The sequence below is a fragment of the Artemia sp. Qi Xiang Cuo genome, chromosome 9 (genome assembly GCF_049724085.1).
Source record: "Artemia sp. Qi Xiang Cuo chromosome 9, ASM4972408v1, whole genome shotgun sequence".
Classification (NCBI taxonomy): Eukaryota; Metazoa; Arthropoda; class Branchiopoda; order Anostraca; family Artemiidae; genus Artemia; species Artemia sp. Qi Xiang Cuo.
The window spans coordinates 47,629,123-47,656,195 of record NC_142802.1 but is presented as its reverse complement, the minus strand read 5'-3'; the positions used below and the strand labels follow the sequence as shown (position 1 = coordinate 47,656,195).

General features: G+C 34.1%; 1 protein-coding gene across 3 annotated transcripts in view; it reads left to right on the top strand.

Annotated features, from left to right (window-relative positions):
* The window catches only part of LOC148948732 (uncharacterized), a 48,546-nt gene extending 23,328 nt beyond the window's left edge, over positions 1–25,218 (top strand). For all 3 annotated transcript variants that reach the window (XM_089094641.1, XM_089094642.1, XM_089094643.1), the window contains exons 3-5: positions 7,391–7,469; positions 11,445–11,503; positions 20,357–25,218. In XM_089094641.1, the coding sequence (XP_088950767.1) occupies positions 7,391–7,469; positions 11,445–11,503; positions 20,357–24,254 (4,036 nt within the window). In that variant the 3' untranslated portion in view covers positions 24,255–25,218. The remainder of the gene's footprint in view (positions 1–7,390; positions 7,470–11,444; positions 11,504–20,356) is intronic.
* Positions 25,219–27,073: the final 1,855 nt, after the last annotated feature.

Here is a 27,073-nt window from a genome sequence, read left to right as displayed (position 1 = left end):
CAATGGTAACCGAAACTCTAAAAAACGGAATTTTGAAACCAATAGATACATCAAAAGAATCAGATTTTAATTCTGATTTCGAATATATAAGTTCTATCAAGTTTAATCTTACCTATCAAAAGTTACGCGCCTGGAAAATTTGGCTGATTTTCGAAAAAAGGTGGAAAGACCCCCTAAAAGAATTAGAAACATAATGAAAATCACACCATCATATTCAGCGTATCAGAGAACCCTACTGTAGAGGTTTCAAGCTCCTATATACAAAAATGTGGAATTTTTCATATTTTACCAGAAGAAAGATCACGGATGCGTGTATCGACCGACCCAGTATCTCAGTGTATCGTATCGACCCAGTGGTCCTAGAATATCGTGGGAGGGCTCATTGGAACGGAAATTAAAAGTTCTAGTGCCCTTTTGAAGTGACAAAAAAAATGGAGGGCAACTAGGCCCCCTCCCACACTCATTTTTTTCCCAAAATCACCCGATCAAAATTTTGAGATAGACATTTTGTTCAGCATGGTCGAAAATATTATAACTATGTTTTTTAGGATGACTTAATCCCTCGAAGCCGCCAGGGGGAGGACTGAAAGTTATGAACTTTACCCAATGTTAACATATAGTATTGGTTTTTGGGAAGTATACAGAAGTTTTCAGGAGGAATTTTCTCTGGTTGTAGGGGTTGGAGGTGGCTCGGGGGTTATATGGGAGGATCTTTTCATGAAAGAGGTTTTCAGGGGGGAAGGGACATTGCTATGAAGGGGGCACCGGATTTCCCATCATTATTTTAAAAAAAATCAGAAATTAAATATAAAAAAACAAGTTTTTCAACTGAAAGTAAGGAGCAACATCAAAACTTAAAACGAACAAAAAAATATTAGCTATATGATTGGGTTCACCTTCTAGTCAATGCCTCGCTCTTTAAGCCATAGATTTTTTAGTACTTTCATAAGAGCTATTTATTCTAATTAACGGCCTTTGTGATTAAGGGGTCATATTTAAAGAATTGGAACAAAATTCGAACTTTAGCTTAAAGAGCAAGGTATTGAATAGGGGGCAAACCCCCTAATATACGTATTAAAATATATGAATATAGAAATTCGTTACGTAAGTTAATTCGTAAGTTACGTATATTTATTACTAATAAAAACGTTCATAAATAAAATTCAACAAGTTTGGTGAAAGCCATTTAACCAAATAAAAGTAAAATTAATATGCAAATTTCGTTTTAATTATGACGGTGAGCCAAAATCAAAACCTGCATTAATTCAAAAACGTTCACAAATGAAATAAAAAAAAGAAGTTATTTTTAATTGAAAGTAAGGAACGACGTTAAAACTTAAAACGAACAGAAATTATTCCGTATATAAAAGGGGCTGTCCCCTCCTCAACGCCTCGCACTTTACGCTAAAGTTTGACTTTCTCACAACTCAATTTTTTTAAACAATAAAATTTTGTTTTAATTGCTATTTTTTTTAATTAACTTTAACGAAATTCACACCATCAGATTCAGCTTATCAACAAACATTATTAAAGAAGCTTCAAACTCCTATCTGCAAAAATGCGGAATTTTGCATTTTTAATTAACTTTAACGAAAATTACACCATCACATTCAGCTTATCAGAGAACCCTATTAAAGAAGTTTCACGCTCCTATCTGCAAAAAGGTGGAAATTTGCATTTTTTGCTCGAAGAAAGATCACGATGCGTGCCTTCCAGAAAATGGAGGGCAACTAGGCCCCCTCCCACGCTCATTTTTTTCTCAAAGTCACCCAATTAAAATTCTGAGATAACCATTTTGTTCAGCATAGTCGAAAATCTAATAAATATGTCTTTTAGGATGACTTAATCCTCCACAGTTCCCAGGGGAAGGGCTGCAAGATATGAACTTTGCCCATTGCTTACATATTGTATTGGTTATTGGGAAGTATACAGACATTTTCAGGAAGGATTTTTTTCAGTTGGGGGGGGGGGGGCGGGAGGACGGGGTTACTCGGGAGAATCTTTCAGTGGAGGATGTCTCTGTGGGGCAAGAGGAAGTTATATAAAGGATGCAGCATAATGCAAATAATTATTTGAAAAACAATCAGAAATTAAATTAAAAAAAAAACAAGTTTTTTCAACTAAAAGTAAGAAGCAGCATTAGAACTGAAAACGAACAGAAATTATTAGGTATATAAAGAGGTTCTGCCCCAAATCAATACCTGCTGATTCTAAATATATAAATTTTATTATGTTTAGTATTACTCATCAAAGGCTACGAGCCTGAGAAAATTTACCTGATTTTTTAAAGAGGGAGGAAACATCCCCTACAAGTGAAAGAATTTTAATGAAAATCCACCGTCAGATTTAGCGTATCACAAAACCCTATTACATAAGTTTCAAGCTCATATCTGCAAAAATCTGCAACTATATCTGCAACGTATTTTTTGCCAGAAGAAAAATATATGAATATAGAAGTTCGTTATGTAAGTTAATTTGTAAATTTCGTCAGAACCAAATTTTGAGACAGCCATTTAGCAAAAGAAGAGTAAAATTTTCATGCAAATTTTCTTTACGTTTTCAATGACGGTGAGCCAAAATAAAAGCTGCAGTAACTAAGAAGCGATCAGAAATTAAATAAAAAAACAAGTTTTTTAAACTGAAAGTAAGGAACGAAAATATAACTTACAACGAACAGAAATCATGCCGTATATGAAAGGGGCTGTCCCCTCCTCAAAGCTTCGCTCTTTACGCTAAAGTTTGACTCTGTTTTACTACTTCATTTCTTAAAACAATAAAAAATTTAGCTTAAAGAACGAGGCGTTTAGGAGGGGATAGCCCCCTTTCATGTACGGAATAATTTCTGTTCGTTTTAAGTTTTAATGTCGCTCCTTACTTTCAGTTTAAAAAACTTGTTTTTTTATTTAATAACTTTCATGGACCAAGATTATGCTGAGGATTTGAACATCCTAGATGAAAGTGTAAGCAAAATGAGTGAACTTTTAGAGGTTTTGTGAGTTCAGGGTGCTAGAATAGGTATGGAAATTAATGTTAAGAAAACTAAGTCGCTAAGACGACGTTGGGTAACAAAAAGATCGATCAACTGGACAGGTCCACTTATCTTGGTAATATTATTAGTAGAGACGGTGGGAGCAGTGAAGATGCCAGGAATAGAATAGCCAGTTTCAGGTGGTTTTTTCACAGCTGAAAAAAGTTTGGAAGAAAAGGAAGATTAGACTGCGAACCAAGTTTTCCAGAGAAATTGCCTACAGATTGTTTTGGGTACCCGGCTGACTGACCGTGTTTCAGACAATTGGCTCTACGAAAAGTCTTGTTTAATCGCGCTTTCTAGGACTCTAATGAGAGAAAGGTTGAGGTGGTTATAGCACATTCTGTGGTTGAAAGATGACAAATTGTGACAGAGATTTTTCTTTTCGGTCAACGCCTAGGGCTAAATGGAAAGAAGGGCGTCTGTGGTTGGGCCGGACGATGTTGTAAAGAAAGATTTAAGGAAAATGGGAACTTCCTGAGAGGATGTTAAAAGGGGGGGGGGTTGAATAGATTAGGATGGAGGAGCAGTGTGTGTAGCAGTGTTGGACTCAGGCGGCTCAGAGCTGCGGTGATCTGTTAGTAATAGTATCAGTAGTAGTATAGTGCAACTTTTTATGCTTAGTTAAAAGTCATATTTCAATTTTTTTTTTGTTGGTTTGAAAATATGCTATCATAGCTCAAACTTTTTTGCTTTTTCAGTGCAATATTTTATGTTCCACTAGTTTTTAAATGAAGTTATTCTAGTTTTGCGGTTTTTGAAGTTTAAGCTATTAAAAACAATATATAAAGATACTGATAATTTCTTTCTGAAAATAAATACAACAATAATAAAACTCGCTAAATGCTCTTGCCAGAATAGTGCATTCAAGGTTTTCCTTAAATCGCAGCTTGGAGCCATCTAAGGATTTTTCCTTGTGAAGCTCCGGAGTTGACGTTTTAAGTTGTTTTCATTGTTGTTTACTGACCAGTATTTCTAGGCTACATTAATGCTACAATATAAACATATGTAAATCAGTCTACAGCATCTAATAAAAAAGAGAATGATAAGTATAAATTGATATAGATAAGCAAAACAGGTTGTTTGTAAGTGTTCCCGATGCAAGTGTTCGTGTGTCATTTATACTCTCCTATGGTTATAAGATATCATTAAAAGATGAAAAGTTTTGTCCCTCCACTGAAATATACTTTTGGAATGTTAAGTTCATTTTGTTTAGATTAATAATAGTTTGATAACTGGTTGAAAGTTGTTATAGGAAGGACGATTTTCTTATTTTTTAAAAAGCATGTTTAGACCCTTTTCAGACTGCCCCTCCTCAACACTTCGGTCTTTGAGCTAAAATTTTTTAGTACTTCTGGAAAAGCTTCCTTTTATTCTAATTAAAGGACCCTTGTGTTTCAGGAGTCGTTCTTAAAGAATTGGGACAAAAAACTTTAGCGTAAAGAGCGAAGTGTTGAGGAGGGGGCCATCCGCTTCATACACGTAAGAATTTCTATTCGTTTTAAGTTTTAATGTTGCTCCTTACTTTCAGTTGAAAAAAACTTATTTTTTTAATTTAATTTATGATCGTTTTTAAGTGATACTTTAAAATCTGGATTTCTGGCCCCAGCTCCACGGAGAAATACCCCTCCCCACGGAGATATCCTCCAGACAATTCAATCCTGGTGAAAATTTTACCCCGGACATTTACGTTTAACAACTCCCCGTGCAAAAAATGGGCAAGTTTTATGACTTAGACCTTTCCCCTGGGGCTGTGAGGGGTTCATTTTTTATCCAAAGGCATAATTATTGGGCCTTTCAGCTATGATGAGCAAAATGGCTGTCTTAAAATTTTGATCGGGCGACTTTGATAAAAAATCGGGGGGGGGAGGGGGCCAGGTTGCCCACCAATCTTTTTGGTCGCTTAAAAGGGCACTAGAACTTATCATTTCCGTTCAAATGAGTTCTCTCATTATTTTCTAGAACATCTGGGTCAATACGATCACCCATGAAAAAAAAACAACAAACAAACAAGAAACAAAAAGAAAAAAAAAACAAATAAACACGCATCTGTGATCTTTCTTCTGGCAAAAAATACAAAATACCTCATTTTTGCAGATAGGAGCTTCAAACCTCTACAGTAGGGTTTTCTGATACGCTGAATCTGATTTTGGGATTTTCATTAAGGTTCTAATGCATTTTGGGGGTGTTTCCCCTTTTTTCGAAAATCAGGGAAATTTTTTCAGGCTCGTGGCGTTTAATCTGTAAGACTAAACTTAATGAAACATATATATTTAAAATCAGTATAATAAGCCGATTCTTTTGATATATCTGTTGGCATCAAAATTCCGTTTTTTAGTTTTTGTTACTATTGAGCTGGGTCGCTCCTGGTAGCTGGGTACTTACAGGTCGTTACCGCGAACTGTTTGAAAGCCGTGGGCCTAACACATATCCTTGACCAATTCTTTTTAGATTATGATTTCATATGATACCATATTCTCAATCTTGCACCCTAATGTGATTAAACAAATATAAAAGAGAAAATGTATTGACCTAGCTTGAAGCCTATAATGGTTAGTTTTTCTTTTCAATAATATATTGTAATCCGTACTATGAAAGTCATCAGCAGTTCCCAAACAAAGAGCTAGCAAGAACAATTTATTATTGTGTTTTCTATAATTGTGATAGTTCTATGTAATATTTTGATATTATATAATATAATGATTTAGTATTCTGCTATTATTTTAAGTATTAGTATTATTTATAGCTCTTGGATTGTATGTTCAGTTGTATAATTCGGAACAGATCCATGTTGACCACCATATGTAGGATTATTAGTTAATTGGAAAAGCAAAATTTTATGAGTATTATTTTTTCTTAAATCTTGTAAAGAAACGAGAAATATCTGTATAAAATAGGGAGATTAGGGACCAATTTTAAACACTAACCTGAGAGAGGCTTCTCCAGAGTCTTTGGAAAAATCATTTTTTCTCCCGATTTAAATTAAATTGGAGTTAAAATATGAAGAATTAAAGATTAAATACATTCATATATTTCATGAAATATATGTTGAATGAAGTACATTAAACTTGAATTTTTCCATAATAAAAGAGGGTTTTAAAGAAACAATGCTGCTGTTTATCCCAGTTTTTGGTAACCTAATGAAAATCAAAAGTTAAATTATTCTCAATTATTTATAGCGATAGTTCTGGAATATTTTTGGTAAACCTAAGAATATCATTTGTTGGATATATTTTCCCCTGTCTTTGAAAAAACCATCTTTATATTTAACTGACTGGTTGGTAATTTTTTCATACATTTGATCAAATTACATCAGGATTTTGATGGGAGTATGGTAAAATGACTAAAAATTCGTAAAATTACAAAAAGTCATTGAAATTGTGGTCAAAGAGAAAAATTATAGTTCACACAAACCATTTGCAATCTCATAAGGATCAGTAGGCTAAAGGTCATATAATTCATAGTAATTAAAGAAAAAAGGAACCTGAGATTTTTTTGGACGAATCATATCCTTAATTAATGACCAGCTATTTCTTAAATCAATCCCCCTTACACTTTACATTTAACCAGTAGATTTTCACTTAAAGGAATGATTTATTAGACCTAAGTTTATTTCAATTTAGTTCGATATTTTTCTATTTTGGCTTGGGATGTGTTAAGTAATCTCTATATGTTTTGCATGTGTTTATTAGAATTTCAGTTATAATCTGAAAGATCTATGCCAAGGCCGTACCCAGGATTTTTTTTCGACGGGGGTCTTGCTAAACTTTTTTTTGGGGGGGGGGGGTTACACAAAAAAAACTAAAAAAACGCATACAAAATTTGTGTCCATTTTTGTTACGTTTTTACGAGTCAGACAAACATTTTTTTTTGGGGTGGGGGTGGGGGGGTTCAAACCCCTTAACCCCCCTGGATACGGCTTTGATCTATGCATCTGATAATTGTTTTTAATTTAGGATTTTTTTTCTCATTCGATGTATGGAAAATTGTAATTTTGTCAATACATAATGAATGTTTCTTTAGCCCAGTCAGAATTGTAAGCTTCTGCTCGATCTGCTTTATTTTTAAACTTATTCAAACTTCCATCAACAAGGCAAGAAGTAATTGTCTATTTCTTCTCATTACATCTTGCATTTTCCGCTTAGGAATAATGAAAAATCTAGAATACAGGGATTAATGATCAGAAGCATAAAATGTAAAGATTAGTAACTGAACAAGTAAAAGGAAATTATAAGTAAATTATTATGGAAAAACCCAGATCTTTCATTTGGAATCAGGAGATTGCACTGTAGAAGAAAAAGAAGTCACTGCTGACCAGGTGTATGGCGTTGATTTAATATTCAGTTTTATTTTCTTTTACAGGCAAAGGAAGTCGAGAAATGCATCAATTGAAAAGACATTTCAAAATGAGACTGACTCTAGTAGTCAAACAGATTCTCAGGTATTTTCTATCACAACGGTTATTATTTAGCATTTTATTTATATAAATAGTAGCCTATGGAGAATCTATGAAAGTATAGGAAAATCCAACAGTCTTTGGGAGGTGAGGGATGGGACAAGGCCAAATTGAAGCGAAACGACAAATCGAAGAATTATTGGAAACCTTACAACATAACTGGAAAATCCACAGTGATTTTAGGAGGTGAGGCGGTGGGGGGTACAGCCTTAAATCCAATATTCTAAAATAATTTCTTTATTAAACCACTGTTTTTGGCCCAAAATGTGACCCTTTTTTAGACAGAAAAACTGCACTTGTCTGTTTTGAACCATAGGATTCGGAATTTTTATGCGTAGACTGAAACCTATAAATGTAATAATGTGCACTTATGATGTCAAATATTTGTAGCATAATACAAATTTGTTATTCAGACGGCTTGCTTGCGCATTCACATAAAAAGGAAAATAGTTTACTACTGGTTAAATATGCCTATAATAAAATAAAATTTTAGCAGAATGTCTAATTTAGAGTCAAAATTAACCATCCAACAATTTTAATAATCAGTTTAAATGACCTTTTGTTTTTACCAAGACTAAGGTAATGTTTTTATCATTTAAAAAAATACAGAAATGAGTTGTTTCTTGAATTTACAGACTCCATTCTAGCAAACAGGACAGCCAGTATAATGCTGTTGCAAAATGCATCCAGATAAAAAGACATTTTGTAGAGTAAGTCGATGGAAAGCCAAATTCACACTGCTTAACTCTTAGTTAATTTTTCTAATCATCAGCTTATTGAGTAAATTCTCTTTTGGTCTGTGTTTTGAACAGGAGGCAGTATGTTAGGACACACAACCAAATATTCCACATATGCTTGACAAAAACCTATGAAATTGACTTTGTAGAAATTTGTTATTATTCAAACACTGTATCTAACACAGTTTTTTTCTTTTTGTTATAAATTCTTAGATAATTTCATCATTTACTGCTTCTTCCCGAAGGTCACCTTCAGTTCCAAAAAATGGGTTTTTCAAAAACTAATTTAATGTGCTCTAATTTTGGTATTTTTTTTTAGATCTTTATTTAATATACTTTATTAGTTTTTAGTTTAGCACATCCACAAGAGTATTCCTCAAAAATTGCCAAACAATAGCAATTATGACAATAAACAATTTCGTTATTGAAGTATGAACGCTTTTATAAAAAACACAAATTGACTAAGACCATATTCTAACCAGCTTTAAGAATATTCTCCATTTTTATACAGACAAGCAAGCCCCATACAAGTCTGGTTAGTCTGGTACTAACCAAACGTTTTGTTTCAATTTTTGGATTTTCATTACTCTAATATATTGCAATTTGTAGCCATACTATCTTCATGCTTTTTCTATTCGTAATTTCTTTTATGTATGCTTATGTATGCAACTATTTGTATTTCGAGTAGCCTATTTTTTTATTTATCATAAACTCAACAGAAAAATAGCGACCAAATAAAACTCTAGAAAGGCTTGAATATTTAAACCTTTCCTGATTGGTTAGTCTGTCGAGGCTTTTATGAATTGCTTTAACTCAAAGATAAACATACCATCCGATTTGCCATTCAACTTTGTTCCTGAGTATAGTAATTGCTGTTTTAAAATTGTGTCTCCTTCTCCTCCCCCTTATGTCTGGAATTTGCCCTAGGCTATATTCAAAATTACAAATTTTGTCATTTGAATTATATCTGTACTTGTTTTCATCAACAGTTGGTTCATAATCACTAATTCACCTGCTGGGTACTGGGGCGCAATTACACAATAGCAACTTTTGTTTAGGTAGGTGTGTTTGGGCCTTAAATCGAACGGTATGTTTATCTTTCAGCTAGTGAATTAATTGATGCTTCGAAATATTTACCGCCAAATGTCCCTAAGCTAAATATTAAAATGATTGATTAAACTAGATATAAAATTTTGCACTTTTAGGTGCTACAATGTGAGGGGCAATGTTTTGTCTGTTCACCTGTGGGTTCCCTTAAATAATAATAAAACAAATTCAATGACCTTTGTAGGCATAAGGATGAGATTGCTGGGACATGCTCTGCGGATGAAGGATGATAGATTGCCAAAGTTTATTCTTGTCAGCCAACTCTGTAGGGCCAAGCCAAAAACAGGCTGTCCCCAAATAGGGTAGAGGATGTTGTAAGGAAAGATTTAAAGGAAATGAGAACTACTTGGGAGGGTGTAGAGGGAGGTTTTGAATAGATTGGGTGGAGGAGGAGTTTGCGTAGCAGTGTCGGCCTCAGGCGGCTTGGTGCTGCAATGAGTGGTTAGTAGAAGTAGTATGTAGGTACAAGAGTGTGCCAAGAATTGATGTAAGTGAAGAAAGAAAAAAAATGTTATGGAAATGCGAATCGTTTTACATTAATCATGTTGAAAATGTTTTGAGACAAAATGAATATTCGACACTCAATGTGCACTGTTCAATACACATTTACTGCGTTTCAATTATTTTAATTATCAACTTAAAATTTTTCATTGCAAGTCTTAGGTGTTTTTTTTCCATATAATCTATTTACAGAAATATGTTCTTACAAAAGCCTTAAAATACTTGATTTCACTGAAATCTTAGACCATGTAAAACCATTCAAATGTCAAATATGACTAAGTTTTCTACGCATTGCAATATAAGATGGAAACTGCGAACGAAATGAGAAGAGAGTATTTAGATTCTAATCAGCAGTTGTCAAAACTTATTCGCAAATGAGAGGCAAATTCACAAAACGAAATGACAAGCAAGTATCTAGATTCTAATCAGCACTTAGTCAAAATTTAGTCAACGCCGACTCACCATAAAGTGCTGCATAAAGTGTTGCACTTTTTTGGAGATTTCTTCAAAAAAGTGCTGGTGTTTGTATCAACAAATATTAGTTTTTTTTGGATTGATTTGAACAAGGTTTGAATTGAATGGAAGTTGATTTGAACGGGGTTGAGTCATACGCACCACTAGTCAACGTTATTACGTTGATTTTGATGCATTTACTGCTTTATTTTTGTAAATTAGTGTTTTGTAAGCGTTTTCCGTTTGAGGAATTTGACAACAGTTTTTAAGCAACAAAACAGTGACTGCACTCTTAGATTCAACAGTATTTGAACTGGAGCGAAACTTTACTTTAAACTCTACTTTTGTATGAAAATATTTTGTCAAGGGCTCCTAGGGGCTCCTTGGTTCTTACTTTTCAAGTATAGTTTTTTTTTTACCGGTTTCTTGAACTTTTTTTCACTAGATAGTGATAGTGAGTAAGTTTCGTATGCTCTCTGACCTGACAGCATTAGTTTTTTGATATTATTGTAATTTATAAGCTTGTACTTAAACACAGTTTGTTGGAATTACAGTATTTTCATACAGTGCAGTCCAACAGTCCCCACAACATTCTCTTAAAGGTTCATCTTAATGCCCTTCGTCTTTTTGGACTCTACAGGTCAAACATGTCCACCTTTCTCAATAATAAATAACATTGTAAGCAACGGGCAAAGTGCATAACTTACAGTGTTTGCCCCGAGGACTATGGGGGGGGGGGTTACATCCGGAGAGACATAGTTACTGGACATTTCAATTATACCGAACATAATGGCTATCTCAAATTTTGATTGCATGTGTTTGTGTAATTGATAGGCGTGGGAGGGGAACTGGTTGCCCTCCAATAACTTTTGACTCTTAAAAAGGGCACTAGAACTGCCAACATCGCTTTTTACTATAGGCAGCGCTATTATGCTGCCTATGGTTATTGCAATCTATAAATTTTTCACTTTAACAACATTTATTCAAATTGCACTATTTTCATGTCATTATAAGAAAGCAACTTTTAGCCGATATCATTGACTTGCAAGTAAAACGTACCAAGGAATTAAACTTGTAATTTTATGATGCTTCTTTTATTATTTTCTGAATCCAAATATTATAGTCTTAAATTTAAGATTGTTGAATCTAGTTTTATTTTAAGGATTCAGCACAGATGCGAAGTATCAAACACATCCAAACGATGAAACACGAGAATAGAAAGTGAGTTTGATTTCAATTTTGATTCATGGTAATGTGCTTACTATTTGTACATAAATATGGATATAATATTCAGTTTTTGCTTTTTATCAGGTATTGTATTTCAGTTGTAACGGTTCTGTTTTTTGATCAATTACTCACTAGCAATCAATAACTGAGACTTTTTGCTGAGTGTTTGGAAAACAACTCACTTCTCTGCCACTTTTTAAGCAATATCTCCCCGTTCCTGTACGGCAAGTACGGCAAGTTCAAGTGACTCTTAATTCTGAAATAGACGTAAATTTTATGAAAGTAACGAAGTAAGAATGTTGTTATTATCGTGATGAGTTCATAAGAGAGAATAGAGGGCACTATTACTGAAACAATAGAAAGAATACAAACCAATATAACTAGAGTATTTAGTGTTTGGTATTGGGCTACAGCAAGCCATTAAGAAATAAAAGAGACTATGACACAGCAAGTGCCGGTTTCTACGTTTTGTGTCACGAAACAATATCTTGGCCCAACTAAGGACAGAAAGCTGCATAAAAAAATTTTGAGTTGATAATTGTCTTAGAACTATCGAAAAGCTATCTACTGGGCGAATTCGTCTCTAAAAATTTATATGTTGCTGCGAGAGTCCGAAATCTGGTTAATGTCGACATTCACCGGTGAATGTCCGAAGTCTCTTTTTCTCTGATTGGATTCAATTAGCTTTGTGAATCAGCCTTTTCAGTATTATGCAAGCTTTGAGGGTAAAAGTTAAAGTTAGGTTAAATTAGGTTACACATCTCAGAAATGGGCTAAAAATCTAACCTAGCCTAGCCTGTCACCCTCAAACCTTGCATAAGACTGAAAAAGTTGACTGGCAACTCTGACTAAATCCAAGATGAAAAAAGGTATTTCGGATATTCACCGGTGAATGCCAACAGTCACCAATCTTGGACATTCATTGTAACATATATAGCGTCCATACAAAAAGAATGGTTTTATATAGAACGTATATTCAGCATAACTAGGTTAAAAAGTCTTGCAATGCTCCATGCAAATTATTGGGAAAAGATCAGAGGACATTTTTATAGGGGGAGTGCTTGCCGAAGCCTCTAAAATTGCATTTTCAGAACCAAATTTTCCTTCTTTATGTTGGAGACTCTTCAGGTCAAAATGGGGGGGGGGGAATTTACTCTATAATTTGTTCTTTATTTGGGAAAGTATAATTGTAGTACACGTGCAATGTCGATGCTAAAGGGGTAATGTGTAGGTTTTTTGTTGCTTTTTTTTTGGTTTTTCGCTTCTTTTTTTTTTCTTAGTGTGAAAATGGAAGATCGCAATTACATGCATACCTGCAAAGCGTTGGGAGGATTCAAGGGCATCCTCAAAAAGCAGTCCTTGCCTAGCAAACCCCCTGCACTTGAAAATTAGATGCAAAGACCTGGTTTGGCATTTCGATTTTCAAACCACCCTTTTAAGATAAGTTAGGGATTAACCTTTATCTTTAGCGATTTTCAGTTTCAACTGAATAATCAAAAAGAATTTTGGGATTTAGCGTAGATATTAGTGTGGAGGGGGGGGGCGGGGTTGAAAAGAGTGGTAGCTAGCATCAAATTTATGGTAACTCTAAGGATTATGTCATCAACGGGTATAAAATAATTGTAAAAAATGTTTTTTTTCCTCTTAATCTTCACGATAAAATTTTGCTTATACTTTATTGACCCTATTATTAGTGCCTCTGATATATTGAAATTTTAGAAGATGGACTCTCGGGGGGGGGGGGGTGTTGGGAAGCCTTTAGATATATAACATAATTTAAGATCGTTTGAATTTTAACGCTACTCTTTGTTTTTATTTGAAAAAAAGTGTTTTTGTTTGAAAACTATGGTAAGATTGAAGGCCGGAGATGTTCATTGAATTAGGAGAGCGGGAAAATATGGGGCATAGTTGACCTAAACTAAGATACTTGGAGTTATATTCAGTCTTCATTCAGTCATTGGACAGTTAACATCTTAAATAAAAAGTACATTTCACGGATTAACTGTTTACATGTGATAAATTACATCTTACGGATAACCTGTTTACCTGTGATAAACCTGGACAAGGATCCTATTGATTTTTGCGTGGAATGAAAGAAATATGTTAAGGTAATATACGATTACACAAGTAACGAATGACCTTGAAAAAACTTTACCTTTATTTTGAAGATTGTGGTTATGCAATCATTCCGTTAATATAGTTAATGAAGTGGGCTAGTAGTGGCCAGTGAAATGAACGAATAAATAATAACAAAATGTCACAGTAAATATGAAAATATAAAGAACTCTTAAACCGTGTGGCATATATTGACTGAAGATTGCCTTTTTTTGGAAATTTATTTTGCCGTTATCGTCCATTAAAATGGGGAGAAAGAGAAATGATAAGAAAGTTAAAACTGATGGTGGTAATCAGAGTGGTGATAAATCAAATGAAAGCCTAACGTCAACCCCAAAATCTCTAACAGGGAAGAAAAGGCCTTCGCCAGAAGATTCTATTCTGGATTCGAGCGGCGAATGCTTACAACAGGAATGTGAGAAAACAAATGCAGAAAATATCGTAAGAATTTTGGAGCTGTTGGAAACTTTACAATCAGACGTAAAAGAAATTAGAGAGTCCCTTCATAGCGTGAAGACTGACGTGTAAAATATACAGATAACTGTTTGGGAATTGGGAGAAAGATGCACGCGTGTGAAAGGTGACGCAAGCGAAACAAGTAATCGGGTAGACGGTCTGAAGTGTAAGATGTAAAATCAGGATAAACTCGTAAATGATTTATTTACACACGTTACATCATTAAAAAATCAGTCTCTTATGTTCCAGCATACGGAAAGAAAAAAAAAACAACATATTGTTTTGGAATGGGAGGACTGATTCATTGTCAGATGCAAAAAATACCATTAAAAGAGTGCTGAATGAGGGATGAGAAATGGAAGTGAAGGATATTCCTCCATTTCAGTGGTACATGAAGCGAGTAACTTTATCAAAATCAAAGTTACTGATTATAAGGACCGATACGGCATATTGAAAAATGCAAAGAAATTAAGAGGAAAGGACTTGCAGTTTGGAAAACCAGTTTTTATTAGTGATGATGTTAGTAGAGAGGTGCGCCAAATTAGAAAGGAATTGGTGGTGAAAAGAAAATATTTGATGGAGAGAGGTGTTCAGTGCTAGATACCACCCGTGGTACCGCCGGTTCTTTCTATTAAATCTGCAGGCAATGTTGAAAAGGTTGAATGGTTCAAAGCGTTAAAAATGTAAATAGTGGTTTTGAGCTAGTTATTTATAGTGTTTGGAAAATTATTATTTTTTTTTTTTTTTAGAGAATATATGAAAAGTTATTAATTATTGAGGTTATAAAATTGGTTTGCTTATAAATGAAGTTGTGAGCCATTATTAAGCCCACTGAATTTTATTTTGGGAGTTGATATGCGTATACATATGCACCAGTTTGTTTATTTGTTTTGTTTAATTTTTGTTTCTTATGTCCTCTTTGACGGATTATATTTTGTTAATTTTTTTTTTTTTGTATTTATCTAGGTCTAGATATATGTTTAGTAGATAATAATTTTTTTCGCCACCGCAACCCTCTACCGTCACATACATTAACTTTTATTGATGATGGTTAGAGATATCGTTTTACCTCCTGGGATCAGCAATGTCATGCAGGTTGAATGTCGAAGGGTTGATTTTTCCAGCCAGCTTAATGAAAGAATAAATATAAATTTAGATATTAATGCTACTGAGATTTTCACAAATGAACCATCAAGGTATATTTTTAAAGAGGGGGCACTACCCTTGCATTGTGAAAGGGGCCATTTTGGCCTTAGCATTTTTCATTTGAATTGTCAGGGATTGAATTCTGCGCATAATTTTTTATCGGAATTAATAAATACTAATGTCTTTCAGGTGATCGATTTAACTGAAACGTGGTTAAAGGATAATAACTCGCAATTACTACATATCCCTGCTTATAATTTATATGTAAGGAATCGCGAGTATTACCAACATGGAGGCCTAGCAGCTTACATTCAGGCTGATTATAAGGTTTCAATAAGAGAAGATTTTACAATATATAGAGAGAAAGTTTGCGAGTGTTTTGTTTTACATATAACTAGAGAGAATTTGAATTTTTGTATTGTTGTAGTATATAGACTTCCACAGAGCCTGCTCCAAGACTTTATAGACCTATTTAAAGAACAATTAATGAAACTTCCAATTAACTCTATGCCATGTTTTATTATAGGGGACTTTAATATTGACCTTATAGACCAGTCATCTTCTAGTACTGAATTTATTAATAGAAGTTTATCTAATGGGTTTCATCCTTGTATACATATCTCTACAAGAATTACGAGAACATCAGCTAAGCTTCTGGATAACATCCTATCTAATGTACCCTTGAGTCTTCCCAGGGTCCTTATCAATGATGTATCTGACCACTTTGGAGTTTCAGCTAGCTTCAGAACTGTCATGAAGGTGGTTAAAGGCAAAAAATCAAGGATTCCAGTGATCAGTAAAAGTGCGATGGTAAAACTTAAAAATTATATAGAAAAGGTGGATTTGTACGATGTTCTAGGCGATGTTCAGGACGCTAATTCAAAGTTTGTTTTATTTTATGAAAAGTTGCAGAGTTTGACAAGTCATGTAGTCATATTGAAACCGTTTAATAGAAAGCACTCAAGTAAAAAACCTTGGATTAGTCCTGTGATTTTGAAGCAAATAAATGTAAGAGATAAATTGTTTAGAGCTCAAATAATTAACCCGACACAAGAAAATAAGCAATTATATAAAATTTATCGAAATAGGTTGAATACAATTTTAAGAAATGAAAAAAAGAAATATTTTGAGAATAAGTTTAGGGAGGTCGAAGAATGCCCTAAGAAAACCTGGGGACTAATAAAAGAAGTGATTGGATTAAAAATAAATAGTGTACCTGATGAATTAGTTAGTGTAATGGGAAAGACTTTGAATTCTGAAAAGGACATATGCAATGAATTTCTGAGTTATTTTTCGAATATTGGTCTGAATTTAGCTATGTCAGTTGTATCTGATAGTGGCGATCCAACGTCCGAGTCCTTATTGGGGGACCCCATTGATGTGTCTCTTCACCTTAGACTTCTAACAGTTTATGAAATTGAAAAAATTATTTATGGGTTTGGTAGTAATTCATCTGGTAGCGACCATATTACTCTAAAAACACTTAAATGTATTTTTCCTGATATAGCTGAAGTTTTATGTAAATTAATTAATGAATGTTTTCGTCAAGTAAAATTCCCAGACTGTATTAAAGTTGCCCGTATAACCCCAATTCATAAGGGTAGTATTCAAAATGACCCAGGAAACTATAGACCGATATTTGTTTTACCCATCATTTCCCGTGTTTTAGAGAAGTATTTTAGTATTAGAATGATGAGTTTTTTGGAGGATCATAAGTTACTGGTAGAGATACAATTTGGGTTCCGTAGAAAAAGGACAACGGAACAGGCGATGATTTATTTGACAACTATTATTAATGATGTATTAGATAAAGGTTTCAAAATAGGTGCTATATTTTTAGATCTGATGAAAGCTTTCGACACTGTGGATCATGAACTTCTACTTAAGAAGTGTGAGGTGTATGGTTTGAGGGGTAAATCATTAAACTTTTTAAGAAGTTTTTTAAGTAATCGTTATCAGTATGTCCAACTAAATGATTCTTCTTCCGAAAAAAAGCGTATTGAAGTAGGTGTTCCGCAAGGATCAGTTCTCGGTCCTATATTATTCTTGATATTTATTAATGATTTACCAAATTGTCTAAATCATTTTTGCTATAGAATAAATGAAGTAACGGTAAACCCGACTAATGAAACAGTTTTACTTTTTGCCGATGACACAACATCCATTAGCACAGCTAAGACAGTGAAGCTGCTACAGATTTCCATGAAGGAATCAGTTAATAGAATTGCAGCATGGCTGAGGGTAAGTAAATTAAGGATTAACATGGCTAAGTCTAACTTTATTATTTTTCTCGATCACCTAACTTTTACCCAGGGATTAAGGAATTAGATATGCCTAATTGCGTTATAAAACAAACTGCGTCTTTTAAATACCTTGGGATTATAATAGATGAAACTCTCTTTTAAGGAGCATTTTACTTTAACTAGCAAAATTTTGGCAAGAAATCTCGGTATAATGAAGAAACTCCAACATTGTTATCCTAAGTCTATCCTTCGCCATCTTTATTTTTCTTTAATGCATCCGTATATACTTTATTGCTCAAGTATTTGGCTCTCTACTTTTTTTTCTACCCTAAAACCAATAATAGTTCTACAAAATCATGCAGTAAGAATTTTAGCCGGTATGTCTCCACGTATGTCTGTTCGAGAAATTTACCCATCTTTAAAAATTTTTCCGGCTGCAGGCCTTCGTGAATTCTATGTATTGTGGTTTATTTTTGGACTGCAGCAGGATGTTCAGCCTCGTTGTTTTGGTGATTTATTTTCCATTAGGTCTACTGTTCATTCTCATGATACAAGGGGTAGCGCGGACTTCTGTGTACCTAGTGGTATATCTTCCCGTTCATGTTTTTCTGTTCTTTATAGAGGTACGCGGAAATGGAATAGTTTGAATAGTGATATTAAGACTATTGGTGACCCCAATATTTTTAGAAAAACCATTAAGGAATTGCTTTTTGCTGAATATGAGTTTTGACTGATTAATTGATTTATTTATTGTGGGGGTTTTGTTGATATGTTGTTCCCAGAGGATGTATAATATATGATATTATTTTGTATTTATTGTTTAGTGTGTTGGTATTAGTGGTGTTGGTGGCCAAGTGTTCTTTGTTTTAAGTATTTTGTTTTCTCTACCTCCCCCACGGACAAGCTTTGCTTTTTAGGGGAGGCAGTAATAATTTTTTGTTGCTATGTTTTTTTTTTTCAATAAATTGTTCTTCTTCTTCTTCTACAGTTACCTTAAATGAGGATGAAATGGCAGACAATCGGTTTGCACACAAACTTCCTTTTATATTTTAGGGATAAGTAATTAATTGACTGAGTCAATGAAATTTTCAGAGATTTTCAGAATCTGTTGTTGGAGCTGATTCCTGAAAAGTTCATTCAACTGGCTCTTCTTCTTCCTTTTGAATATTAAAGAATTTTTTCTGGAAAAAATTGTTTGGCCTCTCTCTAATCACCTTTTATGGCATTGTTTCTGAATTTATTGCTCTTGTAATGGCTAGAATATCTCGTTAATATTGTTCGATAGCAAGATAGAATGCATGTCAAATCTAATATTGTCCGATAGCAGGATAGAATGCATGTCAAATATAAAATAATATATTTCTTAGCAGTCCATTGGTCAGGAAGTGATGATAGAACATTTATATCTGTATCTGTGTGTACCTGTTGTTAGTTCCTTCTTTTCTTTTTATTGTGTTTAAATGTTGATTTTTCACAAGCCTCATCATACGGGTATATTTGTAAAAAATGTTACTTGAGGGTGTAGTTGAATTCCGTGCTTAGTACTTGGACACCCTTGGCTTCGCCAGTTTTTCTCTTGCCCTCCTTGGCTTCAAGGGATGGTGAAACAGCCTTAAAAAGGGTTCATTAAGAAATAGAAAAATAATTCCAGGCTAGGCATATGGTTAAGCTTCATGTAAATGAAATAGGATGCCATGTCCCGATCTGAATAATAATTTTTGTTATTTAATAATATGTTGCTGTTTGATATTTTTTTATGTTACGACTAGACAGAAGCTCAAAATCTTTAGCATCAATTTTCACCCTTGTAACTGTCGATAAACACGATAAAAAACAAAAGGCTTCAAGTTTTTGACAGGTTTACCTTCAAGAAAATCAAGCCATGGAGTTTCCGAGGAAGATCAAGACTCGACCTTTACTGCTCTTGGAGGTCTTTTTACAGCTTGCTTGTGCCAATCCACACTGCCAAATGCTAATTCAGTTTAAGGTTGATCTCTTTTACAATTGATATGGGACGGAAATTATAGCTTTGGAATTTGATGCGGGATCGCCTTGACCTTTTTGCCTCCAATTTCAATGGCTTTATAAATATTTTAATTTTTACATTTTTTTTGACCGGTTGTGGTTTTTTGTCATAATTAAAAGTAGGGTAAAGTAGTTTAATAGGTTCTTTAGAAACTTTGCAACTTTTCTACAATAAATGGAATACCTAATCTCCGAAGGCTCACTTTTTGTCTACCTTTTTTGAGGACATCTCTCTTTTTTTATCTTTTACTTATTTCTGTTATTAATCGATCTGTTTTAACTTCTATCTTTTACTTTTTGTTTCAAGTAGAATATGAGGAAGCAAATTCGTTGAATTGAAAAGTCCCTTTTTTCAATCTAAAGTTAAAATGAAAAAAAGAAACTTCATTTGATATTTCTTGTGTTTTGACTCTTACACATTGGAACTTTCTTGTATATAATATTAGGTATATTACTCCTACGCCACTATCAAATCTGTCTCGAGGTGACAAAAGTGGGCTCAAGTATTAGAGTGGAAACAGTTGATCTTTTACATTTGACAAAACAACGATATCCTGTATGATATAACTGCAGGGACAGTGGTCTTCATATCCAGTAGTTGCTCAAATGCTGTTTGCAATCTAGTCCTCCAATTGTTTGCTAGTTTTACAAAAAAAAAAATTGTAACAGAAATTAAGGGATTCAGTTTTGCTCTCATAATTTTGGGTGAATGTCTTGAAACTATATTTTTCGGGACTAGGTCGGATCCTAGGATCAGACTAGGCCCGATCCTTACAACTGACCTGCAATGTAAACTATGTGTCGATAGGCTAAGTTTAGTGATTATTAGATTGAACCTTCAAGATTTCTTTTTTTATTACAGTCCTGGTACAACATTTGAGAAGTATGCAAATTCTCTTCAACAGTCACAACAAGCCATTCTACAATTAACTGCAACTATTGGGGATCTTTTGAAGTCACAAAGGTTGATATCTGCTTTGGAACAAACTCCAAATAAATCAGCAACAGGACTGGGACCAGGCGCTCCTATTTTGGTAGAAGAAGATAGATATATCAAAGAGGGGAGCTCTAGCTCCTCTAATGAAAGTCTTGTAGAAGAAGTTAAAAGAATGAGATTTGAAGTTGAAAATTATCGAAAAGTTGATAATAGTAGTTTTATTCGTAAGAAAGAAAGAAAAAATAGAAGAAAGTTAGCCTTACATTCAGAAATAAAAAATCTTAGAGAAGAATTAAGTGAACTAAAAAGGAAAAGTGAGGAAGTAGAAATTAGAAAAGGCTTTGAATACCGTGAAAATGCAAGTAAAATGGCCGAAGAAGTGAGGAACTTAAAATTTCATCATAGTTTTGAGACAGCTTTGAAAGAAGTTAAGGATAAATTCCAGGTTGAAAGTCAGTTGTATGAATTCGAGTCAAAGCAAAGAGACGAGAAAGTTAAAACGCTTGAAAAGGAGCTTCAAAAAGCACAAGTTGAGCTAGAAAATCTTAAATTAGAAAACAGAAATATACCAAAACTTAGAGAAGATAAATTAAATTTGCTTTCAAAAGTAAATGAACAAAAAGACTATATTGAGTCTCTAAGAGGAATGGTCGAAGAGAAAATTAATTTAGTCTCGCAGAACGGTGAAATCGGGGCTCTTTTAGCGGAAGAAAAATCAAAGCGTGGCAAAACTGAATACGAATTAAGGAGACTAAGAAGAGAAATGGCAAAGTGCATGGAAAAGAATTTAAAGCTAGAGTCAGAGGTCGCTCCCAAAGTTTGTGTTTTAACTGAAGAGAAACTTGCTTTAGAAGGAGAGCTAAATACTCTCCGATATAGCTACTCAAATATTGAGAAAGAGCTAAATATAATCAGGAGTCAAAAGGAGGAGGTTTTAAAAAGGAACGTGATTCTGAAGAGTGAATGTAGGCTGTATAGAAAAGAAGTAAATGATCTTAAGGAGGGAGAGATATCTAGGTTAAATGAAACAAATCATACTCTCTTTTATGCCAAGCGTCGTCTAGAAACAGAACTTATTGAATGCAAGACAAAGTTGAATGAAGCAGTGGATTCTTTAGAAGCAGCATATAAACATATTGAAATTCAAAGCTCGCAAATTGCATCTTACTCAGATGCTCCAAGTTCGCTAACTGTGCAATATTTATCAGAGGCTTGCAAAAAACTCTCCTTATTGGAGTCAGAAATTAAAGGTCATAAATTGGTGTCTGCTAGGCAGGCAGAATCATCAGTTAATAGAGAGGCTAAATTATCCAAGAAGCAACATGGTTTGGAAAGAGGGGAGATTTTTCAAAAGAGTTCGACTAGGGTACCTTTATTGAAATCTCCCTTAGTTCCTTCCAGTAAAAAGATGGTTACGTATTTTTCGAGTGAAGCGACCTCATCTGACGTAGAAAGCATGGTTAATTATGGGAAAGCTCAAAGAAAGGGGCCGTACCGTGAAATACCAAAGGGTATAGTGCGAGAAAAATTAACAGAAAGTGAACTTTCCAGCTCTGAACACGATCTAGTGTTAGATCACATAAACAGGAATGCCACCAATATTGGGTGGACTCATACTGTCAAATCATTAAAAACATCTAATTCTGAAAGGAAAAGTAAAGAATTGAATTTGTTGATGCCCAAAGAGGATTCTTCCAACAAATATAGCACTTCCTTTCTCCCTCTTCAAAGCTCTCTTTCAAATTATGTAATTTCAAATCCTCTAGCTAGCTCGTCGAAAAAGTCATCCTATGAAGGTTCTGAAGTAGAAATATTTGAAACGGATAATGGCAACAGTATAGTTGATTCGAGGTCAGATGACTCTAGTGACAAAAAAATTTCTCGATTTAAAATTTTTTCTTCTTTTCAAAATCCAACTGATAATCAAGAAAGGCTATTTCTACCTGAAAAGAAGATGGTAACTATGCTCCCTGTTTCAAATGGAGTTGAGCCTGGTAGTAAAGTTGATGAAGAACCATCATTTCCAAAGATTCATCATAGTTTTAATGAGCCTAGAGAAGAGCCATCACTAGATATCCCCGACCTCTCACGAAATGATTTGATCAATTCTTCTCAGAAATCTCTGGCTTCTTTCTCCCCCCTCAAAAATGCTCGTGCTAATAATGCTACACCGAAGCCTTTTACTAGTCACGGAATTTTTGAAGAAAAAATGAATTCCTCAGATGTAAAAGAAATTAACTCTGTAGTTGATTCAAGGTCTGATGACACTAGCTACGGAAAGAAGCCTCGGATAGACACTTTATCTCTGTTTGAAAATCCAGCTGAATGTCTACCTGAAAGGAATATTAAATCAACACCGAGTCTTTCAAATGCGACTACTTCAGCAAGTAAGGCCCATAAAAAGAAAACAGTTCCAAAGGATGATCGTCCACTAAATAAACCTGACGAGATTCTATTAAAAGCAGACATTAGTACCCCTTACCGTTCTGAGAAAGATAGAGTCATTCTAAAAACAAGCACAAATGTGTCTGGGGCTCCTAGGGCTAATATCCATACTGTTCAACTCCTTTCTAAAGCTGCTTTATCTCAATGTGAAAGGGAAAATCAGTATAACGATAAATCAGTTCACGAGACAGAGGACTCAGTTTTTGCCATTTCCACTAGAGAAGTGGACCCGAGTAAACCATCAACACCAAGTAAAACGCAACCTCCTTTAGGTCCTGAGGAAGATATGGAAGAACAAGAATTATCACCTTTCCCTGATGTTGAGATACTCACTGTTTCTGACTTAAAACAAGTTGACCTTTTAAAAAGACCCCTCATTCGAAAAGAATATTTCACAGATGAAATCAGGAAAGCACCTTCAGTTGAAATTGAGATGAAGGGTAAACTAAATATTTCAAATTCTCATCCACAATTTACATGTCCTACAGAAGATTCTGTGACTTCAGACAAAAAAATGTTTGGTCATTCAGTTGTGCAGGAAGGTCAAATTCAAAGAGACATTCCTGAAAACTATTGTCCAAAACCATTCATGGTTGAGGAAAAGCCAGGAAAAATGTATGGTGAGTTGTTAAAGGATAATCCTGATTTGAGTTTAGGACAACTGAATAGCACCCAAAAAGGAGAAAAAAAAGAGCAGCTACTAAACGTACAAATTGAACAACAATCCAAAACAACCGTGCCATTGGAAGATGTTTCTGACAGTGTGACTTTAGATGGTCCTCCACTAATAAAAGCATTGGCTGACTCAATAAAAGCTACAAATTTTGAAAGTTTTGACATTGTAAAACAAAGTAGTCCTGATTCCATCCTCAAAAATCTCGCAAGGAAACTGCCATTCACCTTTGAAAGTGATGAGTCCCTCTCAGCTGATTTTCCTGAATTTAATCCAGCTTTATTGGCTGCATTAAAATCAGGAACAAGCGAACAGCCCGAATATGATAGCTGCCTTCCCGTTTCTTTATCTGATTCCTTAAGTAGGCACAAGGACTTGGTGAATAGCGGAACAGGGGACTCTCACACTTTAAAAGACAGATGTTCAGTGTCCGCAGAGGAAGAGGTCAAATTTGAACCAAGTCCTGTAGATAATATTCAAAATAGCTCTCGAAATTTAATTGAAAATGGAACAGGTGATGATACCACCGAATTGATAACATTTAAAAATATAATAGATGATAATCGAGCAATTTGGTCACATATTCAAAACGACCACACAGTGAAGAAGGCTGAAGACAATATGGAACAAAATTCTGTCCCTGAGAATTCTTCGAGTGTTAATTTAAGTAAGAGAAGCTCAGATGATGATTCCTTTTGGAATTGATTCCACAGCAACCTTGCTGTTGATCTCACAAAAGTGTCTTGATCTCAGATTTAACATTCCAGCTTTATTTGTTGATATTTTATTTATTAGAATTATTTTATGTTCATACAGAGAAGATCTTGTCCTACCATTCTCGAATTTTTTTTTTTATGGAATTTGGTATTTGGAAGTGGATTAGCATAAAGTAAGGAAAATTGCTTCTGCTTTAACAGTTTAACTGATAAAAATTCTAAGGCAATAAATCTATTGCCTTAGCATCCTCGAATCTACTCAGTGTTGCCTGTATAATTGCCAATTGATTCCTGGTATATCCAATATCTTCCAAGAAGGAGTGGCTCATCAGCAATCAAAATATTTTTTTTTCTTTGATCCTTAACTAAAGCTAGAGAATTAAAAATTCCCTTAAAAAATGGGCTTTCAAGAAAACTGAAGTAAAACAAACCTTTCTGGCACAGAAGTTTTTCAAAGAAAAGTAAAAAGCCATATGAAACATATGACCACCAGAAAGGAAGTTCTACAATAATTCAGTCTCCAATCGACCAGGAATTATTAATATTAAAGTATAATTGAAACCCGACACGAACTGAAATTAAAATAAATGATCGTATCAAAGATAGAGATAAAAGATACTGATGAATAAATAAAATAGATTAAATAAATAAATTTAACTTTATTGAAAACTATATGTATATTCGTCTTATTGAATATATATATGCATTTTGAACAGTGTGCTTTAGTTTTTCAAATATCGATGACAAATAAAAAATAATACACTATAATAATCAAGATTACTAGAAATAACTAATGAAAATAGGCTGAATATTTAATAAACAGTTGTATTAATTCTCGGAAACACTGTAATTCAAGACTGTAATAGTAATTTTTTTTTTCAGTGTTATAAATATAAAAGAAAAATACTTATTTTATATTTTGTTTTCAATAAAGCGCGAATGATGTAATAGACTTAAAAACTTTTATGTTTAGGGAAGGGGGCAGTAGATAAACTTCTGTTTGAATTAACTTTTGTTCGTTTTAAGTTTGTCTTGATTATTCAATGTAATTTTTACTTTTTGTTTGATATGAATTTCGATTTTAATTTCTGTTAATATTTAGATTTGATTTATTCTTTAATAGTAATTTCGATGCATTTGTACATCCCTCTCAACATTCCCTGAAAGTTTTGAGTAAATGCCAGTAACTATTCCTGAGATATTGCAGATATGCCCTTTTGAGAACCGGATGTACATTGTGTCGTTTGATTTAGTTCAACATCCCCTGAAAGTTTCATCTAAATGTCATTAGCTGATCCTCAGATATTGCATATACGCTTTTTTGACAACCAGAATGCGCATAGTTTTGCACCCCTCTCAACATTCTCGGAAAGTCTTAACTTAATACCCTGAACTATTCCTGAGATATTACGGACATGCCATTTTGATAACAAGGCTGTATATGGTGTCATTTATTTAGTTCAACATCCTATCTTAGGCGTTCCTGAGATGTTGCAGCTACCCTCATAAACAACCGAGGGTCTGTAAGTTCCGCATCCCGCTCAACTTTCTCTGAGTGTTTCAACTCGATACGCTCCCCTAGTTGTTCTTGAAATATTGAAGATATTCCACTTCGACAACTTAAATGCACTTAGTGTCTTTTGATTTAGTTAGATGTGATAATCTTATTCATGCATGAGATATTTTAGATAAGTCGTTTTGACAACCTAAATGCACACACTGTCTTTTAATTTAATATCTTCCTCAACATTTGGCTTCCAACTTCCTGGGGGCCCCAACTTCCTGCACTTCCTGGCTGAAGGCCACAAAACCGATATCAGGTTTGGACCTTGAGTGTGTAGTGTCGTCATACTTCTGACTTACTTGCTTTCTCAACATTCCATCAAGTTACATCTTAATACATTTAGCCCTTTTTGACACATCCAGGATCAAACATTCACTTTTTTTTCTCCTTTGCAAAAATTAGCTTTTTAAATTGGTTATTTGGAAATGTGTTTTTTTTTTCTAGTAAAGTGTTAAAATTTCTTAACCCTCGTTGAAAAATTCCCCCTGCCGAGGGATCATTTCTCTCAAGTAAACTACCTCCTGTGGAAATCTCGCTCTGATGATTTTTCCACCTGAGAGATTTTTCTCAGACATTTTTTCATTAGATAAACATCCTCACGTAAATAATTGACCTGCCTAAAGACAAATGAAAAAGAATTCCATGTGTAAATTCCAAGATTTGTTAACTGAATAATTTTTAAGGGGTTGACTAAACACACAATGCAACAAGGGTTTTCAAGACCTAAGGGGCGAACGGTGTCCATCAAAAACAAGCTTACAATTTTACTTTGACAATTGGCGGATTCAAAAAAAAAAAACGGTTTTTAGAAGGGATAACGTTTAAGTAGCTAATTTTATTAAGGCAGTGTTTTCATATCTCTACCTTATGGGTTGCTAATTGGCTGATTAATTTCCGGGTTACCTATTCTGATTGTTGTCCTGAAAATTAATATCATAGAGAATAAATAAAAATAGTGGCGATAATCTTTAACATTATGCTATCAGAATTTGCGGTGATCCCAGGTTCTTGCATAATTTTACAATGAATTTGTGGGGAAAGGGAAGACAAATAAAGACCAAACAGTGGGAACCTGGCCTCCGGTCGTCGTCCCTATTTTTGGTTAATTAATAAAGAAAGGTATCTCTAAAGGGGAGTTTAAAAAAAAAGTAGAGCCACATTCAATTTAAGACCAGCAGAAATAAAATTCAATAATAATTCAATCATAACGACTGGAAACTACTATTAATGAATAAAAGTATCCC